Source organism: Rhinatrema bivittatum, chromosome 1 (assembly GCF_901001135.1).
Source record: "Rhinatrema bivittatum chromosome 1, aRhiBiv1.1, whole genome shotgun sequence".
NCBI classification, from domain to species: Eukaryota; Metazoa; Chordata; class Amphibia; order Gymnophiona; family Rhinatrematidae; genus Rhinatrema; species Rhinatrema bivittatum.
Window position 1 is genome coordinate 369,538,792 of NC_042615.1, and position 24,131 is coordinate 369,562,922.

Genomic DNA, 24,131 nt, shown 5'->3' on the forward strand with positions numbered 1-24,131 from the left:
GATCTAAGGGATCATCGTCAACATGTCAGGCAAGTACTACAGATTCTGAGGGAGAATTGCTTGTTCGCTAAGTTGGAGAAATGCCTCTTCGAGCAAGAGTCACTCCCTTTCCTGGGTTACATTGTTTCAGCTACGGGGTTCAGGATCAACCCAGAGAAGGTATCCACCATTCGAGACTGGCCTCAATCCATAGGAGTAAAAGTGCTTCAACAATTCTTAGGATTTGCCAACTTCTATAGGCAATTCATCCCGCACTACTCCAGCAAGGTGGCTCCTCTCACATCACCAGGAATTGGTCGCCAGAAGCACGCCAGGCCTTTGTGGCCTTGAAGGAAGCATTTTTGGAAGACACATGCCTCCACCACCCAGATCCCCAATGCCAGTTCATGGTGGAGGTCGACGCCTCCGACGTGGCGCTCGGGGCTGTCCTGAGCCAAGTATCTGGTAATGGTAAAGCACTACTGTGCACCTACTTCTCCAGGAAATTTTCACCTGCAGAAAGAAATTACGGTATCGGAGACAAAGAACTCCTGGCCATAAAGATGGCCTTCGAAAAATTGCGCCAGTGGCTGGAGGGGGCTCAACACCCAGTGATTGTGTATACGGACCACAAGAATCTAGAGCACCTGTGCCACGCCCAGTGCCTCAATCCCCAACAGGCCCAGTGGTCCCTGTTCTTTAGCCGATTTAATTTTGTCCTCCGCTACTGACCAGCCTCCAAGAATATCCGGGCGGACGCCCTGTCCCACACCATCGAGACCAAGGATACACCAACGTCACCCCAATATATCCTTGATCCTGCCAAGGTACTCATTGCTGCTTCCGAGGTAGCTCCCGCCGGCAAGACTGTGGTGCCTACTCACCTGCATAGGAAAGTGCTAGCATGGGCCCATGATTCATTGACCGCAGGACATCCAGAAGTAGCACGGACCCTGGAATTACTGACTGAGTTTTACTGGTGGCTCCAAGTCAAGAAGGATGTCCACAGCTATGTCCGTTCCTGCCCTACGTGTACCAGGCAGAAGCCCCCGCAAGGGCGCCCCTGGGGACTCCTTCAGCCCCTGCCCATTCCTACCAAGCCCTGGACTCACCTGTCCACCGACTTTATTGTGGATCTACCTGCCTCCGAAGGAAGACCATGATCTTGGTCACAATTGACCAATTCTCTAAGATGGCCCATTTTGTACCACTTGCTAAACTACCCTCGGCGCCCGAGCTGGCAGGCCTTTTCACGCAACATGTCTTCTGCCTGCATGGGCTCCCTCTGCATATAGTCTCCGATCGGGGCCCTCAGTTTACGGCAAAATACTGGAAAGCCCTCTGCAGGAAGTTCGGGGTGCAACTGGACCTGACCACGGCGTTCCACCCCCAAGGTAACAGCCAAGCCGAACGCACTAATCAGTCCCTTAAGACCTTCCTTCGGGCCTTCATGGGAGGCCTCCAAAATGATTGGGTCGCCTTATTACCCTGGTCAGAATTTTCATACAACCGCCATAAAAACTCTGCTACCGGCCTCTCTCCATTCCAGGAGGTCTACGGAAAGACCCTTTGGCCTCCCTTGCCAATACCTCTTATGGTGCCATCGCTCGCAGTGCATCTCATGGCTCGATAACTGCATAACCTCTGGAGCTCCACCCAAGAAAAACTACAGTTGGCGTCTGCCAAGGAGAAGAAGTACGCCAACAGACTACGGCGCCTGGCCCCAGTCCTCCTCCCGGGGAGCAAGGTCTGGTTGAGCACTAGAAATATCCGATTACGGGTTCCTTCCATGCACCTGGCCCCCAGGTATATTGGTCCATTTACTGTGGTGGAACAAGTAGGGGCTGTATCCTACTGGCTATGACTACAGTCCACTTTACGGATTCACAACATGGTCCACATGTCCCTGCTTAAGCCTGTGGTGCTCTCTACCTTTCATGAAAAGCCTCCGGAACCCACCGCCACTGACCCCAAGACCGACGGAACCTATATGGTGAAGGATGTTTGATTCCACCGCCACCGGTGGGAATACCTCCTCTCATGGGAGGGGTATGGCCCAGAGGAGAATTCCTGGGAGCCTTCTTCCAATATCCTGGATAAAAACCTTCATCAGTTCCATGTGGATCACCCAGGTAAACCTAAGCCTCCAAGGAGGGGGCATAAGAAGGGGAGTACTGTTACGGTCCTGGGCCGTGCCCGGGACCTACACCTACCACGCGGCCGGTCCGGCCGCAGTAACGCCTTCCTTTTGGCCTCCCAGGCCAGAGACACGGCCCTCCGTGGCATTCTCCCTGCAAGGGACATGCCGGCGGCAATCCACGGCTGGCCCCGCCCCCTAGGTGCAGGCATTGCCTGCCTATCCCTGTCCCTACACTTCTCCCTATCTACTCTTGTTAACATGGCATGCATACCGGCAACACATTTCTTGCCTTCAGTAAATGTGAATGCCTGCCCTGCTAGCAATCATTCCCCATCCTGTGCCCATTTTTTTATTCTTTGATGAGCAGCAGGAATATCAGTGTTAACTGGTTCACCATTGATAAACTCATCAACATCCCCAAACATATCCCCATCAGACCAATCAATCCTCTCATCATTCTTACCACCCACAGAGTCCTCAGGAGCTGAGGTTGTCAATGACCTGGAAATAACAGAATTCCTTGGCTGTGAGGATCTGTGTTTGACTACTTTGAAAATTCTAGTACGCTTTGCTGGGGGTTTCGGACATGCGTTTCTACCAGGAGATCACAGCCAAGCTCGCACCCACTGAATGCAATGCTCTGTTGCACCTCCTCAGATTTCTCTCAGAAGCTGCAGCTGCAGGTCTTCTTCATATGCCACCTGCTGCACACTCCCAAGTGTCCTTTTATTTACCGCCAGAAGGGCCAATGACAAAGGGTAGCTGATGCAGGACTGGATCACCCTATTCAGAAGTGTGGCTGCTTGGACTTCCCCTTGTTGCCAGCAGTCTTCTTTGTTCAAAAGTTGTAGAGTCCAGCTCCTGCCCTCCATGAGTTACCTGCAATTGTAGCAATTGTTTCAAAAGAATATGCTTCCTTTCCCTGACACAGGTCCTTTTCCCTGCCATTAGGGCCAATGTAATAAGACTCACAGTGAAATCGGGTCTACACATATATTTTTTAGCTAACTAGTTATCTGCGTATATATTTTTAAGCATGCATGGCAAAAGTGGGTACCTCAGCGGGATGTATTAAGGGGACGGCATGTAAATGAGATACGTGCAGAAAATCCATGCAAAACAAATATCTGTGCAGATATGTTACCTAAAGTCCCTAAGCAATAAACCACGCATAACTCCATGTTAATGTGGTGACTCGTTATGAGTTAGTAGTCTGGGTTGTGACTCAAGGTGGGTAGAGCAATGTCTAACCCCTTCATGATCTGTCACCAACCGTGTGGGAGTTATAATGGCTGATACCAGTGAGTGGGGGAAATGCAGCAGAGATTTGGAAGGGGTTAAAAAAGCATTCATCATTTCTGACATGTGCCTGTTCTCTCTCCGACCTCTCTTCTGGAGTTTGCTGCTTAAATGTTTGTCCTCCAGTCAGGCATTTAAACAACTCGCGCCCTGATCCAGGCTCTAAAGAACCCACTTTAAAAAACCCGTACTAATACCAGCGTGGCTCTCTGCATTGTCTATGAATAATTAATTGCCTCCTTTGCAATGGTCTAGCGCTAAACCAGCAGTGACTTTTTTTGAGCGCGGTTGGGCACACGGTTTTTCACCCTAATTGTGTTATTATATACATGTGTAAGATTAGCACAGGAAAATGTGCATCATTTCATGTGCAAACCCACAGCAGATCTTCAACAGCATATTACATCTGCCCCATTGTACTGCTGAGCTACCTGCTACCTGCACCAGTGAACACTACACTTCCTGAAACTAGCTGAGAGAGAAAGAAAGAAAGTCCCTTTACCCCAGCCAGGTTAAACTAGGGCTAGCCCAGGGACTGCTTGTTTGGAAAAAGGCAAGGATGCCAAAGGAAAAAAAAACACTACTGAAGGAATGGCTAGAAAAAGAGATTGCTGAAGCCACCAATGGTGAGAGGGAGGCACATGAAGAAATGGCCACCTGCGGTGAAAAAGGAGGGTGAGTAGAAAAGAAAAACAGGAAAGCAAACTGGCCAATTAAAGAACCTGACTGTGGAAGCTGGGCCTTAAGTAGAGGTCCCTGCCTGCATCATCTAACTGCCCCTCCCACTCTGATTGGATGGTGATCCTTGATTGTGCCCCTTCCATGCTACCAAGCAAAACTTCACACCGGGGGAAAGCAAACAAAGGAGTAGATATGGGGACGGAGACCACATGGAATGCAGAAGTGCGCTGGCCCCACTGCAACCATCCAGCTCAGCTCTGGGTTTGCAGAAGGAAAGAGCTTCACAACCTGTGTCTTCTTTCTCTGAAATCATAGGATTAACTGATTTTTGCTTTCATTTTCAACTTTAAAAAATGGGATAGGCTGGTTTAAAAATTGCTTCAGCATGATTGGTCCTCCTCCTTCCTTGCGCCCTCCCTAACTGGCTCCACTCTTATGCCACATCATTCAATTCAGGTGCAAAAAAACTGAGCATAAAAACATCATGCTTTACATTTTCCCTTTTGTTTCCAAATGAATGCACACATCCCTCTAAGGAATATCATCATTCTTTATTTCTTCCTTAAAGCAGTTCAACTAACACATTGTCTCAGCAGTTTCACCTTTAGTGTCCTCCCTCATAGTCTCACTATTGAAAAAAACATAATCCCTCTCTGTCCAGCATTAACCCTTAGGATAATTAGAAGGCAACATGCATGGTCCAATATTTACAACTGACTCTGGTCTCTGTCTTAGGGATTGCTTGATGACTTTAGGTTCAATACGTCAGGATTCATGACTGTCTCCTGGGAGACAGCTTCAGGTTCTGAAGCAGAGAGCCAGATCAGACTGGCAGATGTCCCAGAAAGTAAAAGAAATCAACTTAATCTTGTTTTTGCTGATTGTATCCTTATCACAGGGATCAGGGCTGCCAGATCAATTTGATTGTTTCCAGTGCCTCCTGCAGAATACATGACATTTTGATCAGACTTATAATGATCCCAAACACTAGCTTGCTTAGAACAGCTTCATCCAAATGTCAGATATTCTCCCTGCTCAAAGCCTTCCTTACTAACTTTGATATTGAACATTGCATACTGTATGTGCCTAGAGGCAAAGACTCAACGTTAAGTTCTTGTTTCCTCATTGTTTGATGCATGAATACAGATTATTGCATAATTGGTAACTATGCCTGCATATTTAAATGTATCTGACCTTTTCTAAACAACAAGAAAAGCAATAGGAGCCTATGTAATTCTTCTTTCAAATATATTTTTGTATAACAAACGTTATCCTGAAATTGTTTTTGAATTTTAATTTAAAAAGGTAATGTGTAACATAAAATATTATGATCCCCATAAGTTTTCTTAGTACCACTAAAATGTAGTAGTTGGTTCAGTTGAAGATAAAATGATATAATTGTAACCCTTCCCAGAAGGGCAAATAAAAGGTAAAAGGGTCTTCTGGCTCTGTGAAAGAAAGCACGGCATTGATCTCTCAGAAGAGTTCACTGAAGGATGGGTCAAGAAGATGCATAGTGGACACGCGCCTAAAGTCAAGGGAGGTTTTTTTTTCCCCATGAGCTGGACAGAGAACCATGTAAATTAGGTCTCCCTTCAATGAACCCCCTTCTGGCTGCTCTTGCAATGTTGTTTCCCAGAAGCTCACATGGTTAAAGAAACTCCAAAGTTATATTCAAGAACCAACTTTTATTTTCCTGAGGTTACGAGCAATCAGAAGTTACAACAAACTTAATACAGACTGATTAAATCAGGAGCTAACAGGTTTCCACTGCCAGGTTGTAGCAGAACAACTTATTCATCAAAATGGTAATATTACCAATTTCTACTTTCCAAACGTTTTGGACTACCTTTCCATTTGTTACTCCTTAAATTCCTCCCACAAAACACCATGGTTGTTTCATCTTCAAATGGTTCCCATAACACTATACTCCCTTCTCAACAACCAATTTCTAATACCCTTTTGATGTCTACAAATACCTTTCAAGACACTCAAAATGCTCTTTGAGGTCTTGACAGAGTTCCCTGAATTCCTTATCTTAAGCCTCTTTGGATATCTTCACTTCAAGGTTCTTCTTACTGATGGGATGCAAGGTTTTTCTTCTTTCTACAATCAACCTAGGTTGAGTCTCTGGTTACTTCCCCTTGCAGAGAAATACTTCCATGTCCTGGGATTTTCCCCTTGTGAGAGAAAGCCCCTGCAGAGCCCTCCAAGCATATCAGCCTTCTGTGGCTCTCTCCATCACTCCTTTCACCAAACTGAACTGAGGATTCTATAGTTCCCCTTAGCACTCACCCCAGAGAAGCTTGCCTTCTCCTCTTAAAGGAGACACACCACTTAGAATTCAGCCACAATACTTCCATAGTTTTCCTGTGTACAATTCTGGTCGCCACATCTCAAAAAAGATATAATTGCGATGGAGAAGGTACAGAGAAGGGCTACCAAAATGATAAGGGGAATGGAACAACTCCCCTATGAGGAAAGACTAAAGAGGTTAGGACTTTTCAGCTTGGAGAAGAGACGACTGAGGGGGGATATGATAGAGGTGTTTAAAATCATGAGAGGTCTAGAACGGGTAGATGTGAATTGGTTATTTACTCTTTCGGATAGTAGAAAGACTAGGGGACACTCCATGAAGTTAGCATGGGGCACATTTAAAACTAATCAGAGAAAGTTCTTTTTTACTCAACGCACAATTAAACTCTGGAATTTGTTGCCAGAGAATGTGGTTCGTGCAGTTAGTATAGCTGTGTTTAAAAAAGGATTGGATAAGTTCTTGGAGGAGAAGTCCATTACCTGCTATTAAGTTCACTTAGAGAATAGCCACTGCCATTAGCAATGGTTACATGGAATAGACTTAGTTTTTGGGTACTTGCCAGGTTCTTATGGCCTGGATTGGCCACTGTTGGAAACAGGATGCTGGGCTTGATGGACCCTTGGTCTGACCCAGTATGGCATTTTCTTATGTTCTTATGTTCTTATGTTCCTAACTGTACATGCCTAGTATGATATTACCATAGATGATGCCATCTAGTGACAGTTAAATAGAACTACTCCATAGTTAATTTCTGCAACACTTAACCATGATCAACTATTTGCAATAAAACCCCAGCAGGAGACAAGGAATCTCCTCCACCCAGAATCTTTTCTAAGGGTCTTCTCAGTGACCAAAAGTCTCCATTTGGGAGGTCTGACACATAGGGGCAGATTTTTTAAAAGTACGCGTGCGTGTACTTTTGTTCGCGCACCTGGTGCAAACAAGAGTACGCCGGATTTTAATAGATATGCACATAGCCACGCGTATCTTTTAAAATCCAGGGTTGGCGCACGCAAGGCTGTGCAAAATCGGCAGCCTGTGCGCCCTGAGCCGCGCAGCCTGCCTCCGTTCTCTCTGAGGCCGCTCCGAAATTGGAGCGGCCTCGGAAGAAACTTTCTTTCCGGCGCCCCCCCACCTTCCCTTTTTTTCCCCTAACTAACCCGCCACCCCGGCCCTAAATAATCCCCCCCCCACCTTTATTTCAAAAGTTATGCCTGCCTGAGACATGCGTAACTTGCGCGCCTGGGCCGACTGCCAGCACGCCATGTTCCAGTCCGGGGGCTGGTCCAGAGGCCGTGGCCACATCCCCCGGAATGCCCCGATGATGCACCTGCCGCGACACGCCCCCGGCACGCCCCCCCCCAGGAAAGCCCCGGGACTTACGCGCATCCCGGGGCTTGTGCACCCCGCCGAGCCTGTGCAACATAGGTTCGGCACGTGCAGGGGGTGGAAGGGGCAGCTTTTCGGGGGTTACGCGCGTATCTTACATGTGTACCCCTTTGAAAATCTGCCCCATAATTACTTAGTTTTAAAAAATAGTGATATATCTTTTATTATTAATCTTCAACTACATGTGTCATAATTTTGTAAGAGCTTTCCCATATCTGGCAAAATCAGTTTGAGCTTGATTTACTAAGTTTTTCCACCACACCCCTCCATTCTGTGGGTCATTTTCAAAGGCATTTCTGAAGGTAAAACAGTTTTATACCAGTAGAAGTGGCCTGTTATAAAATTTGTGAGTAAACTTACACACTTATGTCCTTATGGTGGACAGGTTTACCCAGTCTAAGCCAAGGCATTCCCAGTGGCACTGGTGGAGAAATGTTTATACTTATGTACAGACTTTTGCATTTTCAAAAGCATGCAAGTAAAATTCCCCAACAAATTTCTGTGTATGATTTAACAGGCATAATTGTGTGGGGGTTGTTTTGATGGAATAATTTTCAAATGTGAAAGGAGGTGTGTACATTTTCTTTGGAAATGGATAACTTAAGCACATATTTTCAATTTAATTTAAATTACCTCCTATATGCATATGAATATGTTTTTCCCTGAATAATGCCATATTCATATATTTTCTCCTTTTGTAACAGATTGGTTCCTGGATTAGTTTCACAGTTATGACACAAACACTTCCAGGTAAGATTAAAAGGAACTATAAATTATTCTAACATGTAGATTTTTCTCCGATTATTTCCTATCCCTAGTGCTGAAAAATTGTGGATGACCACATTAAATCTAAGAGTTGTCCATGAAAAAGCATACAGGAATTCTATATTGGCTCTTTAGTGAAGGCAACTCGGGTTCTCTTCTAGAGGTCTGCAGCCAATTAGGGATGTGAATCATTTTTTGACCATTTAAAAAATTGTCCGATATTTTTTAAATCGTCAAAAATCGTTAGAGTGCGCGATACAATAGAAATTTTCCCGATTTATCGTGAAAAATTGTTACTCCCATTAGTGTCCACTAATGGGAGTTATTTGGGGGGAGGGCGGGAAAACTGGCACACCAAAACAACCCCTAAACCCACCCCGACCCTATAAAACTAATCCCTTACCTTCCCCCACCCTCCCGAACCCCCCCAAAACTTTTTACGAGTACCTGGTTGTCCAGTGGGGGCACGGGGACCAATCTCCCGCTCTCGGGCCATCAGCGCCATTTTGGCTGCCACTCAAAAATGGCGCCGATGGCCCGATAAAAAAAACAAAACACCTGACCCTTTAAAAATGACCCATTACCTTCCCCCACCCTCCCGATCCCCCCAAAACATTTTAAAATTACCTGGTGGTCCAGTGGTCATCCTGGGAGCGATCTCCCATTCTCGGGCCTTCGGCTGCCACTCATAAAGATGGCGCCGATGGCTCTTTGAACTTACCATGTGACAGGGCATCCGTGCCATTGGCCGGCCCCTGTCACATGGTAGGAGCACTGGCTGGCCGGCGCCATCTTCAAAGATGGCCGCCACATCGTGAGATGTGGCGACCAAAATTGTACACAGTATTCAAGGTGTGGTCTCACCATGGAGCAATATAGAGGCATTATGACATTTTCTGTTTTATTAACCATTCCCTTCCTAATAATTCCTAAAATTTCGTTTGCTTTTTTGACTGCAGCACACTGAGCTTTTAAAGTATTATCCACTATGATGCCTAGATCTTTTTCCTTGGTGGTAGCTCCTAATATGGAACCTAACATCGAGCAACTACAGCGAGGGTTATTTTTCCCTATATGCAACATCTTGCACTTGTCCACATTAAATTTAATCTGCCATTTGGATGTCCAATCTTCCAGTCTTTTAAGGTCCTTCTGTAATGTATCACAAACTGCTTGTGATTTAACGACTTTGAATAATTTTGTATTATCCACAAATTTGATAACCTCACTTGTCGTATACTTTTCTAGATCATTTATAAATCTATTAAAAAGCACCGGTCCAAGTACAGATCCCTGATGCACTCCACTGTTTACACTTTTTCACTGTAATCCATGAAAGGACATTGCCTCCTATCCCATAACTTTTTAGTTTTCTTAGAAGCCTCTAATGAGGGACTTTGTCAAATGCCTTCTGAAAATCCAAATACACTACATCTACCAATTCATCTTTATCCACATGTTGGGCTTGATGAATCCTTGGTATGACCCAGCATGGCAATTTCTTATTAACCCCTTCAAAAAAATGAAGCAGTTTTGTTAGGCAAGACTTCCCTTGGGTTAATCCATGTTGACTGTGTCCCATTAAACCAGTGTCTGCTTTGCTCTCATTATTGTCAATGAAAATGATTTAAACACGTTTTTATTTCCCCTCTCATTGCAAAAATAGGCAGCTTAGGTGTAACAGCCCTTGCCATTACTGCAGTTATTATTTATTTAGTTAGATTTGCATTATTTCTGTTCCAAATGTAAATCAATGTTATGGACATACAAAACAATACAAATAAAATTAACCTAATCAATAAAATCCTAAATAATAAACAATTACATAATAAACATGAAACATAAACAATGCTATAAAATAAGCATTAATTAAAATTAAAATTGAATATGCCAGAATAAAAATGTAAAGGACAAAACTTACCTTTCAAGAATGTCTTGGTCCTAATGATACCAAAAATTTCAAACGGCGCCAAAATGTTCTGGGGAATTGGTCATGTAATAATCAAAATATATAAATAAGTAACACCCCAGTGAATTTTTAAAATTTTGCAAATTATTAAATTATTGATAACAATTCTCTGCTCACAACCAAGTCTTTGTTTAAATGACCACTGAAAAAGATTTTTTTGGAAAGGTCAACTGCAATGTGTGGTGAAACACATGCAAGCTGCCTGATTTGCTAAAACCGCAAAATTTTTAGACAAGTAGAGGAAGGGTTTCATATATAAATGTTTCAGCCCAACATATGGTCTGATAAATTTCCATGTATAATCATCAACCAATCCTCCTCCACCTGTTATATTATTTTTAGCTCCGTGCAACCCTAGTAAAAACTGCAACACATTTTTTGTCCCATTATTCCTTAAAGACAATTTGTATTTATATGTAGAATTCGAATATCATTTAATTGAGCATAGCTTTCAGAGTCCCGACTTATCTGATGATGTTAAATCCACCCGACGTAGCTACGTTTCTGGTCCACGACGGAACCTTTCTTCAGGGGATACGTTCTTCTGAAGCAGTCGGTGTAACGATAGCTGAAAATGAAGCTTCAAAAGAGATTTTTACCAGGCGCCATAGAGCGCTCTTGCTCTCTACAAACCTCTCGCCAACGATCCAAGCTTTTTAAACTAGAGGCACAGATGGTTTCGCTACCAATCACAACACACATCGCTATGACGTCATCACATATTCATTCAAACTAAAGAGCCCCAATCAAGAGCTTCATTCATTCCCTGAGGGGCTTGCGTGTTCAAAGTAAAGATCCAAAACGCTTCGCATTTATTCAGCAATTCTTCCCGATTCCCTCCTCACGGCTTGAGAGGTATATGATCTAAAGCAGTCCATCTCAAAGTACTGTACGAGTGTCCATGCTCTTCACAATGTGCAACAATAGGCGCAGATAAGGTGGATGTGTTTAATTTTGATTTGTGTTCATTCAACCTCACTCTGATCTTGCGGGTTGTCCTGCCAATATATAACCCTGGGCACGGACAAATAATTGCGTAAACAACATGGTCAGAATTGCATGATGTGTTGTGTTTACGGTATACCCGATACCCTGTTACCGGTTCTTGCCAGCTCAAGCCCTCAATACAATTCGTACAGTGAGAACATTGCCCGCACTTATGATGTCCAGTGATTGAAACCTGTGCATTTATCGGAGCTTGAGCGTGTACCAGCTTATCTCTAATATTCGCGCCAAGTGTAGTGACGATTAGTGGAGTGTCTTCAAAAATCTTATGTAATGCTAATACATGCCAATGGCGTCGAATCGATGATGATATAATGTTTGTGGCCACTGACTGTTTTAGAACACAAACTAATTGTGGACTGTCTTTTGAAGGTTTGTACTGTAATAGACTTTGTCTGTCCGAGTATTTGGCCCTTTTATAGGCTTTCCTGATTGCTGATCTCGGATACCCCCGTTCTAAGAATCGATCGCGCAAAATTGCTGCTTGGGTTTCAAAATCGCTCGTGGTGGAACATATACACTTTGCGCGAAAAAACTGGCTAGCAGGTAGCCCGCATTCGACGCCATTGGCATGTATTAGCATTACATAAGATTTTTGAAGACACTCCGCTAATCGTCACTACACGTGGCGCGAATATTAGAGATAAGCTGGTACACGCTCAAGCTCCGATAAATGCACAGGTTTCAATCACTGGACATCATAAGTGCGGGCAATGTTCTCACTGTACGAATTGTATTGAGGGCTTGAGCTGGCAAGAACCGGTAACAGGGTATCGGGTATACCGTAAACACAACACATCATGCAATTCTGACCATGTTGTTTACGCAATTATTTGTCCGTGCCCAGGGTTATATATTGGCAGGACAACCTGCAAGATCAGAGTGAGGTTGAATGAACACAAATCAAAATTAAACACATCCACCTTATCTGCGCCTATTGTTGCACATTGTGAAGAGCATGGACACTCGTACAGTACTTTGAGATGGACTGTTATAGATCATATACCTCTCAAGCCGCGAGGAGGGAATCGGGAAGAATTGCTGAATAAACGCGAAGCGTTTTGGATCTTTACTTTGAACACGCAAGCCCCTCAGGGAATGAATGAAGCTCTTGATTGGGGCTCTTTAGTTTGAATGAATACGTGATGACGTCATAGCGATGTGTGTTGTGATTGGTAGCGAAACCATCTGTGCCTCTAGTTTAAAAAGCTTGGATCGTTGGCGAGAGGTTTGTAGAGAGCAAGAGCGCTGTATGGCGCCTGGTAAAAATCTCTTTTGAAGCTTCATTTTCAGCTATCGTTACACCGACTGCTTCAGAAGAACGTTCCCCTGAAGAAAGATTCCGTCGCGGACCAGAAACGTAGCTACGTCGGGTGAATTTAACATCATCAGATAAGTCGGGACTCTGAAAGCTATGCTCAATTAAATGATATTCGAATTCTACATATAAATACAAATTGTCTTTAAGGAATAATGGGACAAAAAATGTGTTGCAGATTTTACTAGGGTTGCACGGAGCTAAAAATAATATAACAGGTGGAGGAGGATTGGTTGATGATTATACATGGAAATTTATCAGACCGTATGTTGGGCTGAAACATTTATATATGAAACCCTTCCTCTACTTGTCTAAAAATTTTGCGGTTTTAGCAAATCAGGCAGCTTGCATGTGTTTCACCACACATTGCAGTTGACCTTTCCAAAAAAATCTTTTTCAGTGGTCATTTAAACAAAGACTTGGTTGTGAGCAGAGAATTGTTATCAATAATTTAATAATTTGCAAAATTTTAAAAATTCACTGGGGTGTTACTTATTTATATATTTTGGTCCTAATGATAACATTCATAGTAGTTTTCACAACATATACAACATCTCTATAATTCATAACTAAGCATTTGTTTCCCTCTCTCTCTCTCATTTCCACTTACAGCTCATCCCTGAAATCTCATCTGTCATGCATAGATTTACATGGCAATTCATACAGCAAAACAGAAACAAAAAGAGAATTACATGGAATTAATATTAAACATTTAGAAAACAAAATATAAAATTAAGCATTTAAACATAGGTTCTTTGCTGCTTTTAAATAAAAGGACTGTGTGGCAGACTAATTCTGGGCCCTTTCTTCAGGTCTCATACTGGACAAATGTTTGGGATTTGGAGGAGTGGAAGGGGGAAGGGCACTAACCCTCCTGCTCTAGTACAAGCATTCCTAACCCAGTCCTCAGGACACACCCAGCCAGTCTGGTTTTCAGAATATTCTCTGAATATACATGAGCTACATTTATATGCATGGCCTCCATTGTATGTACATCTCTTGTATGTAGATTTATTGTGAATATCTTGGAAACCTGATTGGCTGGGTATGTTCTTCTCACTATCAGCTGGGTTGGCTCCATTGTTATCCTCTTCAAGATCAGTCAGGTAATGACAGCAATTTCCCCCAAAATTTCTGTGCACAATTTAGCAGGTTTAAATGTTTACTATGTTTACTATGCACCCCTGTTTTATGTGAACCAGCACGATGTGACTGCTGTCTCGAATGCCGGTATATAAAAATCTGAAATAAATAAATAAATAAATAGGTAGTTTCAGTGGAAACTACATTAGAAGATCCACAGCTGTTGCTACAAATGCAGCATAAGAAAATAGTTTAAAGAGCACTAGAGAGTGGCCATGGGTTGGGAAACAGGCAGGAGAGCAAAAGAAGGCCAAACTCCAGCTGGTTCCTCACAAACAACAGTTTATTTGCAGAAGACAAAATGTTCTGTTGGGGAAGTGCTAGAGAGAGATCCCGATTCTGGGGAGATGTGTGCCCTTAGACCACAACACGACTGCAGAGAGGAGCTCCGTGGAAGCACCGCGGCAGGCAAGATATGTCCAAGCATGGGAAGAGCAGGCTGACCACCGATCCCTAACCTCTGCCGAACTTGCACGCACAGGTAGAGACCCAACAATGCAATGCTGGTCTCTGGGGGTAGCCCTCCGTCCACTCGATAGCCCTTTCAGACCTGCCACTAGGGAGTGGCAGATGTAGCATGATGGACAGAGGTCAAGGACAGATGGTACTGGAACTAGGAACAAGATGGATCCTCGGACTTGGACTAGGCTCGAAGACTTGAACAAGGCGAGGTTACTAGGAACTTGGAACGCAGACGAGATGAGGATGCTTGGAACTTGGAACTCAGATGAGATGAGGATACTTAGAACTTGGAACTCAGACACAAGATGCTAAGACGTGGAAGGAAATCAGATGTAGACTGAGGAGAGGATTCCAGCTACTCAGATGAGGACTTGGAACTTGGAAGGGCTCAGACTTGGAACTCAGATGAGATGAGACAAGGATTCTTGGAACTTGGAACTTGGATGAGACCACTTGGAACTTGGAAGGGACGAGGACAAGGACCCAGGGTACTCTGAGACTTAGACTGGCACTGCCCCTCAGGGCGCCCTACAAAGCCAACATGGGCTGGTCATGGACCACCCATCCCACTGCGCGCCCTACACAACCTGAAGAGGCTGGTCACGGACCACGCGGAGAGCAGAACATGCACAGGACTGAGGCTCAGGACAAAGGAGGAATCCTGGCAGTGCTCGAAGACAGATCCAACTGGAAGAGGGCTCCAGCCACCAGACATAGCCACTGGATCAATATGGATTTACTCCCATGAAAGGTCAGCTGGAGACGAGGTCCAGGGTGAGGCGAAACTGGACCCGGAGCTAGGGATTGACAGTACTTCAGAATCAGGACTGTTCAAAGGACATCAGTATGGAGACGTGGAACTTGGAACTCGGAACATCAAGACCAGGACTTGGAACTCAGGAATTGGAACATCAGGACTGAAACATAAGGCATCAGACACAAGAGAACATCGGTACCTCAGGACATCAGGACATCAGGGCGTCTGGATATCTAGGGCATCTGGACATCAGGAACCTCTAGAGAGGAGGATCTCAGGGACGTCTGGAGCATGACAGATGAAGACATCAGAGGACAGAGACATCTGGACATCCGGAGATAAGGGGACATCTGGACATCCGGAGATAGGGAGACGTTTAGACATCTGGAGAAAAGGGGACATCAGGAGATTTGAAAACAGGAAGGCATCTGGACATCTGAAGATGCGGGAATGTCTAGACATCTGGAAACATGGAGACATCAGGACATCTGGAGACAATGGGGCAGGATCCAAAGAGAGACCAGAACATGGACCGAAGTTGAAGACGAAGGTTCAGGAACCATGGACAAAGACAAGGACTACCAACGAGGAACAGACTGCCTTGAAGAAGTGAAGAAGGATCACGGGGGGCTCCTGGAATGAAGAGCTGGAACCGAAGATCCAAGAGCAGTCCAACTCCATGACCAACTCCTTGCAAAGGCAACAATGGAATGAAGAAAGGCCTTCTTAATAGGGCAGAAGAGGAAACGCCTAGGAACATCAACAGGAGGAGCCCAGGAGGACATACCACTGCTAGCTCTTTAAAAGAAGAGAGGAGGAGCAGCCGCATGCCTAAGAAAGAGGCAGGACCTTGGAGAGCGGCTTCCTGCTGCACAGGAAGAAGCAGGCCCTGACATGAGTGGCTCCCTGCTGTGAAGCAAAGAAGATTGATGGCAGCTCCCTGCCTCATGAAAAGGCACTCCTAAGTGGCCTCCTGGCCGCAGAAGAGGACCTGAGCAATGGCGGCCTCAGGGAGGCCTCCAGGCCACTGTAGAGAGCTGGCGGCGTCCTAGCCATGAAGAAATGATGGTGCGGTGGTGGCCACCAGGGCATAGGAGAAAGGGCTTCGGGGCGGCCTCCAGGCCACAGGAGAGGCCCTAAAAACAGCGGAGTCAGCGGCGGCCTCCAAGCCATGAACAAGAGTGTCAGTGGCAGTCCTTCCCCTCAGCCACAGGAGGGAAGCAGGAAGTGGCGGCAGCATTAGCGACGACTGGCCCACCACAGAGAGGAACATTGGCAGTGGCCTCCTGGCTGTGAAGAGAGGCGGTGATGGCAGCGGCCCACTGTGGAATGACAGAGGCAGTGGGGGAGATGTCAGCAGCCTCTGGGCTGCGAGGAACAGCACTGAAAGGCTGGCAGAAGAAGGTAAGAGGCTTCTCGCGACTAGGTCCGCTGGCAGCATCGCAACAATTCAGCATAAAGCCTGCTTACCTCAGCAGTCTCTTGTATCTGCTCAAAACTCTCAAATATAGGTAGCCCTTGCATAGGAAGCCTTCCTTCTTCTCCCTTCTAGTCCTCAACTTCTTATCCTGTAGTGAAGGGAGTCTCCCTCGGCCCAGAGTCATTTACGGGTTTAATTCTTAAGGAGAACCAGCCCATAGAGTAATGGATGGTCCTTTAAGTTGTTCTGAGGAGTTTCCTATATACTCTCTCACTGGACTGTAATAATCTGAACACTGTTAAAAGGCATGAAGATATGTGGAATTGAAAAAAAGAAATCAGCAAATACTATAGGAAGGTGTGGCTATGTGATATGAGTTCCTTTCTTTTTAAGCAATGACAAATGGATATGTAGTTGAAATGACTGTGTGTTGAGGAGCTTATGAGCCCCTTTTCAATACCCATAATGGTCTATAGGCAATCTTTAACTGCAGAGTGCTAGTTTCCCATCATATCAGTACTGTTCATGAGCAAAACTAGATTAGGTACTGGTAACCTTCATGATTTGCAGACACACTCTGCTTGGCACACTTCTCTGTACAATGCTAACAAAGTAACAATTTAAAAACGTATGGGCCAGCTGAGGTCTTTCGCAATATATGAGATCAACATAACAGGTGTACAGATAGAAAAGGTTTGGAGGCAGCAGTCAGTTGAGAGAAGAGTGGGCTCTGGTCATCCAACCTCTCTGAAGGAGATGTTCAAGTTGTTTGCCATTCCTCTAAAAATTATTGTCAACCATTGACTAGATGAAAAAATGCTTGCATATCAATGTTCATGAGATCATTCATGGGCTAGCTCTGTGATTCTCCTTTTGTCACACAGAGAGAGTAACTGTAACACTATTTGTAGTCTCCCTTCTTCCCTTCTCCTTTGGAAATGCTTGATGTTTATTATGCAGTGCCTAATGCGACTGCATACTGATGAAGGAGTAGTACTTTACAGCTTGTTGACAAGAAAGTATGAAAGAAGAGGCATATATGTATGGTTTCTGAAATTCTTGCTAAATCCCCAACTCTGATGTGATGGCCAGATGTTATAGCAGTAGGAATCAAGTGAGGTGTCAAAATTAACAAAGACCTTCCCTGTGTTAAATTACTTTGGAGCCAACACACTCAAGTTTAACAAGCATAGAAGGACGGTAACTTTCAAACCGGTGGGCAGGCTCACATTGGCGTGCGTTAAGCAGCCTGCATCCAGGGACATGGTGATTTTATAACTTGCATGCATGTAAGCACACATATTATAAAATAGCCTGCCCATGAGCATACATGCACCAAATTTTAAGTGGGTGCACAAATCCTGCTTCTTCCATATAAGTGGCGGGATTTTAAAAGGGGAACCTGCCCAAGCCATTTCCAGATTACCAGTTCATCCTCCAGTTTGCCCAGTTAACAGCTAGGTCTTTCACCCCTCCCTGATTGATAGCCTACACTCCCTCCAGTTACCGCAGACCCTTTAAACCCCTCAGAAATGGCTCAATCCTTTTATTGTCTGACTTACATGTCACCCATAGCAGAAGTAAAGTTACAAGGTAGGGGACCTCGGCGTGCGCAGCGGCGCACAAGTATTTATACGCTCATCTCTTGGGCGAGTCCCGAAACGCATGTGCCCTGCCTAGCCCATGCCCATGCGCTACCCCTTTTTGCAAACTTTTGAGATGTGTGCGCCTTGGCTTTTACACGCGAATCTGGGCACTTTTTAAAATACAGTCGGCACATGTGAGCCTGACTTCTTCATGCATCCCCAATTGATGCATGCACCGGGCTCTTAAAATTCACCTTTATGGCCTTTTAGAGGCCAATGCACTAAAACTCATGCTAAAAACTTTAACGCGCAAGATAAAACACTGCTTATACAAGTTATGAACATTTTAACATGTAGACAGTAAAAAATGTCACAATAGCCTGAGCATGCTATGTGTGTGCTGTATAACCTATAGAACTGCATCTTCTATGTACTAATAGCATTTGTGTACTAAATAGCAAGATGCCAGACCAAAATAGCATATATAAGCAAAAATGTGTGTGCATAGTCCTCTTTTTCTTGTGATCCAGCCTGCACGCTGAGAGTTGAACACAAGTAAGTCAGTCTTATCGCAATTCTGCTCATTCCTGAGAACAGATCCAGGAGAGCATATAGACCCTAGGAAAAGAGGTGAGAAAAAGACAAGACTACCATGAGGAATAACTATGCAAATGCCTATCACAGAGAAGAAGGTTTGGAACCAGAAGGTGTTTTGGCCATCCTTACCTCCCCCTACCACATCCATGCAATTAATGGCAGGAAGAGAAATCTGCCAGCTGTGAGCCAGTTGGATATTGATATCCTAACCCCACTTCCCCTATGAACACTTTCTAGCATTGAGTTAGCAATAGTACAAAGAGAGCAATTTTATATGACTGACAACACCACATGTGCTCTGTCCCTCAAACTATCCCAAGCCCACTACCACCATCCGGGGTCCTCTGAGTCAAGGGTGGGAGATTTCTTTCCTTTGTATCAATGGGATGGAGGTGCTGAGGCTGAGGGAGGAAAGTTCTGGTAGTCTTTCTTTTTGATAGATCTCCGAGGGGTTTGGTTTTGGTCTGATTTGGCCTTTCATGGAAGTCTTGTCTCTTTTTCAGCTTCTTTCCGGGGTTCCAGATGCTCCCCCACTTCTTCACCCAGAACTGACAAGCAGCCACATGAATCAGGCTTACTTTGTTATAGTTTCACAATTAAACTCTGGAATTTGTTGCCAGAGGATGTGGTTAGTGCAGTTAGTATAGCTGTGTTTAAAAAGGATTGGATAAGTTCTTGGAGGAGAAGTCCATTACCTGCTATTAATTAAGTTCACTTAGAGAATAGCCACTATTATTACTAGCATCAGTAGCATGGAATAGACTTAGTTTTTGGGTACTTGCCAGGTTCTTATGGCCTGGATTGGCCACTGTTGGAAACAGGATGCTGGGCTTGATGGACCCTTGGTCTGACCCAGTATGGCATTTTCTTATGTTCTTATGTAAGGGGTTGAGTCATGAGGAAAAGAGGACTGCACATGCTCCCTTTAGGGTATACACAGCATAAATAGCACTAAGATGCTATAAGTTCATTAAAGCTACAAATTTAGGGGTTAGTGTTCATGCCTGTAGCATGCAGATATTATTGTTTTAATTTCTTTTGCTTCCTACCTGCCAAAATTTAATGCAAAGCCGATTTTTAGATTAATTTTTGAAAGAATTTATGTACTCATAACCTAGTTTTATGCATGTAAACAACCTTTTTAAAAATCAACCAGGCACCAATGTGCACAAAAGTATGTACAGAACCCAAATTTTCACATACGTCTGCACAGCTACAAGAGATGGTCCAGAGCGCCGCGTGGGAGTGGAAAAAGGGTTTGCATGCATATCTTTGATTGTTGAAAGTATTCAGGTAAATCCCTATGCAAAATGTTACCCCTGCATGGAGCAGTGTAAATTTATGACGATAAGTTTAATACCGGCGCATGGGCGAACTTGTGTGCATGTTCGTCTGCCCACATCCAGGGACACATCCATTTTGCGCATGTATATGCATGTATGTTATAAAATAGCCTGGACTTGCAAATATGAGTGTGCAATTTTAAATGGACATGCATATGTACACGCAAATCCCGTATCTACCGCGCAAGTGGGACAATTTTAAAAGGGATGTCCCAATGCCATTCACAGTTTTCACAGTTTGGTCCAGTTCACCCAGTTAGGAATATGACTCATAAACCGCCTCTAATTTAAAAGCCTCTCTTCCCCCCTGTTTGCCCTGACCCTCAAAACCTGCTGCCTTGCCTATATTTTTGGTATTACTACTTGCATGCCATTCATAGCAGAAGTAAATATACATGGCGGGGACTCCAGCAAGTGCAAGGCCCTGACACACCTATGCCCCACCCAGATCACGGCCATGCTCTGCCCCTTTTTGGAAACTTTTTACTTGTGTGTGCGGCAGGAAATACTCATATCTTTGGGTGGTTTTTGAAATTCGTTCGGTGCATGCCAGTCCAACTTGTGTGCATATCTCCCGATTTTGGTGGATCGGCCTTTTAAAATTCACCTTTATGTGGGTATGGCTATATGTTCAGTGGGACAACCTGCAAATTTTAAAGCAAAATTATAACTTTGAAAATCCAGGCTAAAATCTGCAGATACTTAGTCATCACAAACTTTAGACTTGTATGAACTATTGCGAAATTACCCCCTAACAGACATTTTAGTAAGCATATTACATTTGTAGTGATACGCAGAAAGAGAGGTTAACTTTCAAACAAGTGTGTGCGGTAGCATATAAGAACGAATATGGCCGTGATCAAATCTACACATTTATTTTATAACCTATCGGCCAGATTTTAAAACTTTTGCGCGGGCGTAGATTTGTGCACGCAACCCAGCATGCACAAATCCACGCCCGATTTTATAACATGCACGTGCAGCCCTGCGCATGTTATAAAATCCAGGGTCGGCGCATGCAAGGGGGTGCACACTTGTGTACCTTGCGCACGCCGAGTCCTAGGGGAGCCCCGATGGCATTCCCCATTCCTTCCGAGGCCTCTCCGATGGCTTTCCCTCCGATGACTTTTCCTCCGAGGCTGCTCCGATGGCTTTCCCCGTCCATTGCTCCTACCTTGTGACAGGGGCCGACCAATGGCCCCGGTAGCCCCTGTGACATAGTAAGGGTAAAGGCTATTGGCACCATTTTGAATACCAGCAGCCGACGGCCCGAGTGCAGAAGATCGCTCCAGGACCCCTGCTGGACCACCAGGGACTTTTGGCAAGTCTTGGGGGGGGGGGGAGTCAGGAGGGTGGGGGGTTTATTCATTAATGATACGTTGCATTCGTGGGGGTTCACCATACGTTTCAGAACCCCACAAATGCAACGAATAGGGACCTATACATTGTGGATTGCACATTCGTTCAAAACGAAGGCACATCCCTACCTTTCTTACATATGTATATGTGCGTGCAAAAGTGAAAATGTGTGAATATTTTATACATTTATAAAATGCAGAATACATTAGTAGATGCTACTTATCTGTGTATATGCTAATTTTTACACGCATAGCATTTTTAGCATGTTTTAATGCATTAGCTCCTTAATATTTATTTATTTATTTATTTATTTTTTTTTTTAACTTTTATATACCGACATTCTTGCATTAAATGCAAATCATGCAGGTTTACAGTGAAACAGAAAAAGCAGGAAAAAATTCCTTAGACGAATACAATGAAACAGCTTAGTTAACAAAGGAAACATAAAAATATAAAATATATGTTAATTTCATAACTGATGCAGTACTTTTTTGTGTGACGTTTATTATTATTACGATTGATTTCCCTTTTTTACCTATCCAATATTGTTCATTGTTTCCTAAACATATTTACATGAAGCAGTGTGATGATTTAAGCTTTCAATCTGCACTGAAGACATCACATGATAATGCTTTGGCACTTCCTTCATCCTATGTCAGATATTGCTGACATTGAAAAAGTGTTGCATCTCCAAAACGTTATAATGACGCTCATGCATATTGTAATGAGCCCACAAAATGCATTTGCTTGAATTTTTTCTAAATACTAAATGGGTTTGAATCGAGCCCTTAAGATTTTGAGTGGAAAGAAAGATCTATGAAAGGTGATGAATGGGAACCTGTAAATTGTTTAGGAGAATTTAGAGGTAGGCTATTACTGTTTGTGAATATCAAGCTAATGCTAGAGGTGATGAAATTGGAAGTATCCTCTGTGGATAAGAGTTTTATTTTTTTAATTTTTTATGGAAAAGAATCAAAATGCACCACCTATGCAAAAATTCTGCACCTTTTCAGAACTCATGTTTCCAATGATACACAGAGGTGGTACTGTACTATGTGGTTGAACTTTTTCATTAAGTAAACAAGAAGAAGGAAAACAATCAAGAATTTAAACTTACTTTAAAGTATGTCATTTTTTTCTCTTTTAGTTGGGATATTTGCTTTCCTAATGATCATCCAGATGTCACTGTGGGCCAGAAAGAAACACAAGATATACCTAAAGAAATGTAATACTTACATGAGAAGAAAAGCAGCTATTATTCCATTTATTCTATAAAAATCATAAAATAATTCTATGAAAAAAGTTACCTTACGGAGTTGATAACTAGTTCAATTACTGTTGTAACACTTTCATACTAGATTGAATATTTTCAAATGAAGTGAATTAAGTGAAAATAAAGTGGCATTAAATCCATTTGCCTAAGAAGACAATTTCACATTTGTGCATTAGAATTAATAAATCCAAGAAATCCAAAGAGCTCTGTTGACTTGGCCTGTATTTGATTACTGGCATTCGAAAAAGATAATTTTAGTGTTTAATATTTGTATTGATATTATCTGCAGTCAAATGCATCTAACTACACATATGCACACAAAATCATATACTCATGAACAAGTCTGATCATGTCATTACAGCATCAACAAAAATGTTCTTCCCTTCCCATTTACCCTCTTAAATTGTGCAAAGCAAATATAATCAGAACTCTGTACAACTAGATGTTGCATAGTAATAATCGCAAAACTACTGAAATGTTTTTAGGGTGGTCAAAGAATAAAACCCAGAAAAAAAATGAGGTCCTTTTTTTTTATTAACTGTAGCAATTGTCTTTTTTAATCAATCTGTTTTTGTACACAGATCAGTATATTCCAAAATCTGATCATTTGATGATATTTCCAGCTTCTAGAGTCAATCATAAGTGCTGGTAATAAAACTGTTTTATTATTTTTACCAATAGCTTGTTTGATATTCATCTGCGCCAATAGGGATCCAAACTTGAAAAGAAGAATGCTGTAATTCCAAAATATTTTTAGAAAGTGAAATGCTATTCCTGAGAGGTATTAAGTAATGAACAAGATTGTATGGGATAGAAAGGGCCAGTTCTAAGACTTCCCTGGATAAAAAGGGCATCTGGCTCAGACTCGTGATGGCCCAGTTAAGGATTTGAAAGGACCTTTGGTTTCATTTTTTATTTTTCATAGGGATTTATCAGTGTTTATTACAATAAAAACAAACAGATATTTATCTGGACAAATGGTGAGGGATTTTTTTCAACTGATTTCTCCCATTTTTGTTCTAATAATAAGAACAGATACATTACTGGTAAAAATAAAAATTGAAACTGCAGATCTCTAAGGTTTTGGCAGGGAAGGAAGGTGAAGCCTAATAGGTGAGAAGCCCCTAGATTCACTGGGGTTTGAAACCATGCAGGAAGATCTCTTCACTCCTGATTGGTGATTGAGCCATAGGGAAGTTAGGGAATAAGAAGGACCCTGGAGATGATATAAAGGGTAGAAGGTCATGATCCTCCCTTCCTTTTGCATTTGGCTAAGGTTTTCAATGTTGACAGCAGTGGCAGAGTAGAGGCAGGAGACCAGGGAAATCT

General features: G+C 43.4%; 1 protein-coding gene across 1 annotated transcript in view; it reads left to right on the plus strand.

The window, feature by feature from the left end:
• The window catches only part of TECRL (trans-2,3-enoyl-CoA reductase like), a 423,008-nt gene extending 399,532 nt beyond the window's left edge, over positions 1-23,476 (plus strand). Inside the window, exons 11-12 of the mRNA XM_029600902.1 lie at positions 8,510-8,555; positions 22,677-23,476. Of these exons, the coding sequence (XP_029456762.1) occupies positions 8,510-8,555; positions 22,677-22,804 (174 nt within the window). The 3' untranslated portion in view covers positions 22,805-23,476. The remainder of the gene's footprint in view (positions 1-8,509; positions 8,556-22,676) is intronic.
• The last annotated feature ends 655 nt before the right edge of the window (positions 23,477-24,131 follow it).